This window comes from Lissotriton vulgaris, chromosome 11, assembly GCF_964263255.1.
Source record: "Lissotriton vulgaris chromosome 11, aLisVul1.2, whole genome shotgun sequence".
Classification (NCBI taxonomy): Eukaryota; Metazoa; Chordata; class Amphibia; order Caudata; family Salamandridae; genus Lissotriton; species Lissotriton vulgaris.
The window spans coordinates 1,107,141,452-1,107,151,039 of NC_141699.1; the positions used below are offsets into that span (position 1 = coordinate 1,107,141,452).

The 9,588-nt window shown below is 41.8% G+C and overlaps 1 protein-coding gene across 1 annotated transcript in view; it reads left to right on the top strand.

Annotated features, from left to right (window-relative positions):
• Nucleotides 1-3,724, top strand: part of LOC147684248 (putative cation-transporting ATPase 13A4) — a 387,249-nt gene extending 383,525 nt beyond the window's left edge. The window contains exons 30-31 of the mRNA XM_086944648.1: nt 2,685-2,765; nt 3,310-3,724. Coding sequence (XP_086800774.1) covers nt 2,685-2,765; nt 3,310-3,513 — 285 coding nt within the window. The 3' untranslated portion in view covers nt 3,514-3,724. The remainder of the gene's footprint in view (nt 1-2,684; nt 2,766-3,309) is intronic.
• Nucleotides 3,725-9,588: the final 5,864 nt, after the last annotated feature.

The following is a 9,588-nucleotide window of genomic DNA, read 5'->3' on the forward strand; positions in this document are numbered from 1 at the left end:
TTTCAGAAGCGCTTCCATGGGCCTAGCGCCCAACCTGCCCGCAAAACCCATGAGGGCTGCTGATGACCTAATCATCGCCAACCTCTTTGCCCTCACCTGAGGTCCCCAGGATCCTCTCTGATCGAAGAGAACCCCCAGGTAGGGGAAAGTGGAGACTCTGGAGACGACCTCGCCCTTACACTCAAAATTTTGTTTTGTTTTCTTCTTGCTAGTTTGTCGCCCCACAACCATAGTATAAATACAAATAAGTCCCAAAAACTACACATTTGTTAGTGAAATGCTTACAGTCCCTTAGTTTGCAGGAGTGAGGGGGTATTTCCCAGTTGCTGGGAGTAATGGGGTCTCAAGCCAAATATCTAATAATAATCATTAATACAGAAATGTTAAACAGGAGGACCCTAATGCATTGCCTTATGAAGACCCTCAAATATCAGGGACAGCACAAAGGTCATTGGGTCTCCATTAGAGAGCGTTGGAGCAGTAGCTTCTTACTCTAGGGATGTAGCGAACATTAACTTGTCGTCTGCCCTCCTCCCCCTATTACTTTGCAATTTCAATGCCCCACCCTACATACCCTTCCAAAGCAAGATTTCATTCCTTTCCTTCTTCAAGATCCACTCCCTCTGTTATGAAAAAGGTAGAAATCTACATCCTTCCAATATTTTTCTTCTGGCCAACTGGATCTTCCTTGGTCATCTTGAAGTAAGGTAACATTCTGCCTAGATTTCCTAAGTATTGTATCTTTTAAGTACAAGATTGTGTCAAGTTACATTTGTGCCATTGCTTGGATCTGCAGTCTACTGAATAAGGACTGGCATGTATGCATTGTACACATCAAATGTGTTAGTGAAATACTTACAGCGCCTTTCTTTCGCTTTGTAGAATGGAGAGGGTATTTCCCAGTTTCTGGAAGTAATGGAGTCTCAAGCCAAATATCTATCAGATATTGTTTTAGACTGTTAAAATGCCTGTGACTGGTGTTGTCCCAGAAATCCTCACTGTTGTGTATGTTCGTTAACTAAGAATATACTCTCTGAGGTAGATTAGGAGGAGGCAATCGCTTATTAATTTAAGAACCAGAATCCTACCTGGTTTTCAGACATCAATCAAGGTACATCAGGAAAATTCAGAAAACCTTATGAAAGGGCAAGGCAAAAGAAACATCTTCTATTTTACAACAGTTTCAGCCCAATTAGCAAAGTCATTGCAACAGGATGGTTGATGATCATGATGTAGATGTTCATGTTCCCTGTTAACTGAAAAAGTGCCATTTGACATATAGTCTCTGTTAATCTGCACTTTGTTGCCCTTCCTCGTTTTCTACCATGGCTTATCTTCACACCATTTGCTCCACTTGTGCAATACACTCTTAGGGAACTCCAGGGGCCTCATTTATGAAAAGTGACGCATCGCTGCATGAAAACAGTGATGCGTCACTTTTCACTGCGCACTCCTTACGACATTCCTGATGCGTCATATTTAATGTATGACGCATCATGTCGCAAGGAGTTACAGATACGTCAGTATTTCTGACGTATCTGTAAGCGCAAAAGTGACGCATTGCTGGAGTGTGTCACAAAAGTGACGCAACTCCAGCAATGCGTCCTTTCACATGGGGAAAGCCCCATGTGAAAGGGCTTGCGTCAGTCTTACGCCTGCTGTGAGGCAGGCGCAAGATTTTGACGCAACAGCATCCTAAAAATGACGCAGTGAAATCTCATAGATTTCACTGCGTCACTATTACGAGGCTTTTTGCGGGGGAATGCCCCCTCTGTATACATTATACCTGACGCAGGTATAATGTGGCGCAGGGGTTTAAAAAGTGACGCATCTACCTAGATTCGTCACTTTTTAAATATGGCGCAACAAGGCGCATTTTTTACACCGCTGGTGCGTCACAAAAAGTGACGTACCGGCGGCGCAAAACTGACGCAAGGCCTTCATAAATAAGGCCCCAGGAGTGCAGCAAGTGGGAAACGCACTGTTTAGAACACAGCTAATATTTCAGTAAGGCTAAAATTAGGGGGACAGTCCACACTCCCTCACCATTTGACCCAAGTCCTGTTCCTGCACCTGCCCAGCTCCTGCTCTTTTGGTTAATATTTCACCATTAGATTGGAGTCAGTCCCAGCTCCTTCAAGGTTGGTGTGGGCCCATGGGCTGCAGGGCATAAAAGACAGTAAAAGGCTGGATTTTTACCAGTCCACAATTAGGGTTCCAACTATCATAGTTAAAGTTTATTTTGCTACTTTGTGCCTTGACTTGGATTTGTGAATGATCCGTTTCACTAGACTAAACAGTAAATTGATCATTGAATTTGAGGTTGTCCCACATCTGTTCCTCTTTGAAGGAGATCCAAGAACTTTGGAGAGGAATCAAAAGTGAACATTTGATGGACTGTCATGGCACTTGAAACCTAATTGTTTGATTTTAGAAACTTAGAAACTAATCCATACTTACACTAATAAGCAGCAAAATCCATCTGAGAATAGACCCAGGTGCCTTATAACCTTTGAACTTGAAGGAGGATGCTCTTGTTTTGCATGACACAAGGTACTGATTACATTAAAAAGGAACAGCTTTATATAGATGATACCCTGGCTATTAGATACTGATTAAGAACATGGGGTGTTGATGACAAGATTCAAAGGTATTATAAAGGTGTTCATTGTTCTTGTTTGCAGCTCGTCTGTCTTCCCACTCTTTGGAGGGTTTACTTGTTCATCGCTGTGGTCATCCTCTTCATTGTATCCTACGGGGTTGAGGTGAGTACTCGTACATTTTCTGACCAATATGCCTAGTCACTGACTTTTACCTTACTTTGTGAACAAAATTCAAGGTTTTGTTGTTATAGAAACAATGTTAGCAATTACGTCTAGAGTTCGAATAAACAGCCCAGAAATTCAACCCTAAATAAAAAGAAAAACCTGTGAAAAATACCGACTACTTTGGTTTGACTCACGCCTTAAAATGCACTTTACAAATATTGCTGTCTTATTGTAAATAAATATGTGCTTGATTACTGTTTTTTAATATTTTTACCCCCAGAGTCATGTACTTGATAGACAGGAGGAGGCACAAGATATATTCTGTTTCCAAACTTATATCTGCAGAAACTGGCAGATTGGCACCCCTGTTTATTCTCAGTTAGTTTTTTTCATTTTTGTAATTTTAGACCATATATTCTTTGCATTCTTTGATACAAAAATGAAATAATCATGACACCCATTCATCAAGTGTGAACTGAGGTCAATTTGAAGGAAAATCAAACATATTTTTTTGAAATTGTAATTTTCTTTATTTTTGCAGGAAGGAATTTATGGAAACCGAGCGCTCTGGGATTGGATAAAGAAGAAGGTGAACTACAAATCTAAAAGTCAGTACCAGAAGCTGCAGCGACTTCTGGAAAGAGCGCCACAGTGGCCACCGATAAACCAAACCATCTATCCTGACTCAGCTGTTACAGAGCTAGAAGCTGACATAGATATCTATCACAACCCAGCCAGCATTTGACAAAAATGTGCATGTGCTGACAAAGATATAACTCAACTCCTAGCTGGATGGAATCCAAAAAGGGACTCCCAGGTCTTTTAGCCAGCACTATTTATTTGTGAATGATTATTCATTGCTGTAACCGTGTGATTTTAGAGACACATCTCGACCTCCTGGACCCACATACTCAGAAATTACTCAATAAATCTGTGACATTTAATGTTAAAAAAAAGATCACAGCATGCTGGTCAGTGCCTCATTACTGAGGTAGAATGTGGGATACTTAACAGATGGTTCTGTTCATTCATTACAAGCCCATAGTAAAGGATGGGAGAACATCTGCTTACGTTGTCAAGAAATAAAGTCAGGGTTTGGTAGACCAAGGGCAGACAGGGATTTTGTGGTACCTGCATGCCTGCCCATTAATTAAAGGTATTAGCCACAGAGACACAAAGTGGGAATTATGCCCAACATTGGACATTACTCTGATTTCAAGAAAGGATGTTTTGTAGAATGAACATATTAAAATCTTGGATCCAAATGAGCCTGTCTACCTCCTCAGTGTTTCCCAACCAAGGCACTGCGTAAAATGTGTAATAGGAAGGTACATCACAAGGCAACATGAATAAATGGTGTAAATGAGAGTAGAGCTAGGTATGCGGGTGCGAACGGGATGGAGACAAAACAAGAGGGTCACCAAATGGTGTTCAGAATCAGATGGTTGCACACACATGGATGAAGTGGTGCTTGGAGAGGATGCTCTTACCTCCTTTCTAAACAGCAGAAACATCCATAACAACAAAGTTTAAATTACGACTTACATGAACAACGAAGTTGAAAAATCTTAACAACGACTTGCCTAAACCACGACTTTAGGTAACAACGAAGCTTAATTTATGCTTCTGCCTTCTGTCATCAAGATACATTGAAAAAAATTACCACTAGATAGCACTACGCGGTCAAAACTGTAGAAGATGGACAGAAACATTGGAGGCATTCAGTATTTGCAAGGGAAATAATATTTCTAGTAATAATGACTATTCTAGAGGGAAAACTGACTGTTCTGGGCTGAAATGCCGGCATGGCATGGGGGAGTGTGTTGTGGGTCATGAGACCAGTTAGGCCTTAGAGAGGCAGCCCGCAGTGTAATCTCCACACACAGAGAAAGAATAGCAGCATTATCCCAAAATAACAGGGAGAGTTAGGCACTTGGCACTGATTTTTTAAAAAAAAGGACCGAGCAGACCTACAGCAGAAAAAAACAGCGCACCGCTGATAACTCACATGGCTAAAGTGCCCAGCAGATCTTTGTATAATAAACAGTGTCTCCAGGGCACACCCTTGTCGAAACTAAAGAAATTCAGGAGGTAAATCCTTTGGCACATCGTATAGTGATATTCAAATTAAAAAAAATGTATCACAGATTGTTGCCAAAGAGGCCTATGGAAGGTTAATTACAAATGAGTGAAGCAAGATAACTTAAATATTGCAAGTACGCTAAAGCGTAGCCAGAAGGTAAGTTGCTCATAGTATGTTCTGAAGGTAGTGGTAGGTTCGGTAATTATGTAAATGGATATTGTTTGGTGGTTCATGAATTCGTGCTTTAATACTTAGTGGTTTGGCTTTGATCGTTGTTTAGCCTTCGTTGTTTAGGCACTAGTGATTTAGGAAGTAGTTGTATCATCATACACCCTAAACAGCATAAGTGATGGAGTTTGCTGGATATGGGTCTTTAGGGAGTCCCAGGCCATAAGTAGCAATAGGAGGTGCAAGCAGTGGCAGTGTGTCAATGGGGTTGCTGCTGCTCCGACGAGAGGGTTTAAAATTCCTCTGTGTATCATTTCCTAAATAATGAGAGTTATTCCTGCAATAGTTTCTTGAGTCATGTGATAAGGTGTGTTCTGGGAAACACTGCCTTTGGTCAGACATTTACCATACTGGTTCTACACCTTTAATTAGTCTAATATCTTTTTCAGTGAAATCCCATACTTCTGGATTCACTGTCTCTTTCAGATCAAAAGGAAGTTCTTCAACAGTTAAAACTGTATATATTCCTACAGCTGTTTTGGCCCTCGGATCCTTGGATCAGTGATTAAGAGACCTTATTCAGCTGAGGGGATTTCCCCTTCAGACCCCAGTGTTACTGCCTGGAGGACCGATCTATTTTCATGCCCACTCTGTCATTATATAGATTTAGAGACCTAAAGTTAGTTCTTGTTTCTGGACTACACAGTTCCCATTGCATGCTGATCTGGTGCGCAACTGTATAATTCTACTTTTGTGTAGAGATGCCTGTCTTGATGAGGCCTCCTTACAGTCCGGATCACGGCACCAATTTATAATTGTACCCCCCAGTTATAGTCCTGTACCTGTTTCGTGAGGGTTATTTCCCTTAGGAGCCCTGATGAAGTTCTCCATGAGAGAACAAAACGTGTTGGTTGAAACCTAAAGTTTTCATTATTGCAAAATAATTGAAAATAAAGATTTCTGGAAAACTCACTATTATTCTCTGGACTTTGTCACCCTGCTCATGCCCACTGCTTGCTACAGCTGTCTCATGTCTGGCCATTTTGGACTCCACACCCTCGTCATTGGTCTGGAATTCAAGACCATTTGGGGTACAATAGATAGTACATTTTAACTTGCACATTGCGGACCTCTTTATGAAGTCGGGCAGACTTTAGTCTGCCCAACACTGTTTCGGTCCTGGAACCGACCGACTTCCGGTTGGCGGTCCAATCAGCCTCATTAGGATGCAGCCAAACACTGTTCGGTCAGTATCCTACATTTCCCTATGGGAACATGTAATACAGTCGTAAAGCGACCATAGTACATGCTCCCATAGGGAAAAGGGAGGTGGTAACATTGACAGGGTGGCACAATAGGTGCCCCCTCAGCCACCTACTGGAGGCCTTTAGGGAAAGGGGGCCCTGCTAGGGGCCCCCAAAGTCAACTTCCAACAGCCTTTCCATGTTGTAAAGGACAGCATGGAAAGGCCTGCGGAATCCGACATTGTAATCCCAAGGGTGGAAAGGCCGTCTTTGGAGAAAACCAGCTGACTTCCGACTGGCAGACGGGCTCCTAGAGCCCATCGGAAGCCAGCCAGAATGTGCAACTGGTTTCAATTCTGACCACCTGAAACATTATCAGGTGGTCAGAATTTAAACCGACAATCTGCGACGGAAAGTCTTCGAAGTAAAGTCGAGGCCTTCCGACACGGATCGTAATCAGTCCCTAAGTCTCTCCTTAATAGGTTTACAGGACTAGTGCCACAAACAACAAACTGATAAACTTCTTCAAATGAACACATTTTTACAGGGACCTTTTCTGAAAATGATTCTGTGCTCAATTTATTTGAAAAACTCCTACAACTTGGATCTTCTTCCCGAGAGGGGTAGGTCAGGGATATCCGCGGTTCGACAGTAGATTGGGTAGCACCAGTGTCCCCCAGACCACTGCCTACTCTTAAAACATGAAAAGGTAGCTTTCCATTTTTATTTTTGAAATGTATCCCCTTCTTCTTGAAGGAAAACAGGCTGCATGACAAAAAAATGCTTTATTTAAAAAACAATCACAGACATGGTGGTCCCCAGCAGGCCACCAACCCTGTGATTGAAGCCATTCACAGTGGGTCGCAAATTGCAACCCGCCTCATCCTCATGAATATTCATGAGGCAGGTCCATTTGCGACCCACTGTGAATCAGAAATAGTGTCAGCACAATGTTGTACATTGTAGTTTGCCATTTCCTAATAGCAAATTGCTAAACACGCGATTTCGTACATCTGGCCCCTAGTCCCTTCAATTATGGCTTTCCTCCATCTCTGTTGTTGTTCATCCCATCTAGCATCTGTATAATTATGCACTGCTTTCTAAATCTGTTTTTGATATTTCTCCCTCTTCTTTGCATGTGCAGCTTTATCCAATAAATTCACTGCATCGTTTGTGTAGATCTAGGAGGTAGCTTCATCTCATATTATGTTTCCCTTAATCTCTCAGTTATTCATAATTCAAAGGTACCTATTTAGGAAAAATCAAGGGACCTTCATCCTCAATGATCTACCACCATTAACGAAGCCAAAAACATGTGTAATCCTGCATTTGTTGTCATATAATGTGCAAGCGTGCCCTCAAGTGGCCTTCTGCGTCCTTCTGTACAGGAAAATTCATAATGCTCCTTAAACAATTCATGTTTTCAATTTATAAATCAGCAATCAATATAAATGACAGTTGAAGTCCCCAATTTTTCGATCATTTTCTGCAAATGTCAGTTTTCCTTCCCCCAATGTTAGTAAAGCTTTCAAAATAAAGATATTTTCACCAACTACAAAGAAGCTAACAAAGCTCAACAGACCAACACCCTATTTCATCATCAACCAATTCCAGCGTAACAGCACAGCAACTGACCAATCCCAGTGTGGCACACTATGATGTATGAACTCACTCTTAGTAGCAGTTCCCTCCTTTACAGTTTTCTCTCATACTTGTAATACTTCACAAATGTAACAAATAAATGTAGCTAAAAAGTTTGTCTGCTCTTCTAAAAGAGTAGATATGATCAAAAAATCTAACTATTATGGTTTTTGTCACCCTGCAACTTGTTTTCAATAAAACACATTTCTCATCCTCTGAATAAAATCTTGACTGGTGAAATTTCACCCAAATAAATGCAGCTTTATGTCTAGGCAGGCAGGTTCCACTAACATCAATTTTGTGGAATGGGTCAATACAATGTAAAAGATTACTGTGATATGTGTAGGACCAACAACGGCAATACCAATAAAGGCAGTATCAATGTATGCCATAAACTGTGCTTGCATGACCTTGCTAATACCCATCAATGCAATGCCAATGTATGTCATAACCTGCACTCGCACAGCAGCGCTGACTCCAGCAGTGACAATTCCAATGTATGTCATAATCCATGCACAAATGACAATACTGTTAAGAACAATGTCACTCACTCTACGTTATGCCCTATGCAAACATAACAGTGTCAATACCATTAAAAACAATGTCAATGTGTATGATGACAACTGTGAGCACAATGTTACGGATGTCGATATAAATGAAACGAGTGACTGCGATATTACTTACAGGAGCTATAATGAACTCACATCATTGCTGTCACATTTACCCAAGGTGACCTCCCCCTCAACCCGAGTCAGAGATACATGGTTAGAGAAGTCCCATGATCCTCACTCATGCCTATCGAATCTCAGGTCACAGATGGGGTCTGTGTTAGCTAGATAGTTGCACCACAAACAGTTATGAGGAAATTGGCCCTAATAAAACACCTTTGGCCAAGGGCTCTCATTCCCCAAAAATACCACAAAGCTTGATACCACATGGAGATAGAAACACTCAACCAATCAGGACTCAACATGCACACCACTGGTAGTTTATTCATTAATTTATTTATGTGTTTTATAGAGCGCGAACTTGACCCGTTAGGGTATCAGAGCGCTTTACAGGAACAACATAGTCATGTACAGAGTAGGCATAGCATCATCAAGTTACAGATCGAAGGAAGGAGGGCAGGGTGCAGGGTACGTAAGGGAGATAGGGCACATCTCTACAGAATAAATATCCAAATAATCAAGATGACATAACATATTTACGGATTACGTTAACCAATGTTCGCGATAAGGCTCCTGGTTTCTGATGGGGTGAGTTAGATAATCTGAGGGAGACGATAGATGGCTAAAAATCAGGGTCGTGGTGGTGGTGGAGGCCAAGTTTAGACGGGATATTTGCTCATGAGGAATGATTTGGCATCCTTTTTGAAGCGAGTTAGAGAGGGGATTCTTCTGATCTCCGGTGGGAGAGAGTTCCATATTCTCTGAGCAGCCCCAGAGAAAGTCCGGTTGTAGGTTTTTTTTTTCGAAAGCGTGCAGGTTGGAGCAGGAGGTCTCTGGCAGATCGAGAGTTTCTGATTCCTCCGGAAATCACAAGTTTCTACCTCAGATATGCAGGGGAGTTAGAATATAAGGCCTTGTGCGTGAAGCGTGCTACTTTGAGCTGTATTCTTGCCTCCAGGGGAAGCCAGTTGAGAGCTTTCAGGTGTGGGGAAATATGTTCGTATTTCCTCGTGCCG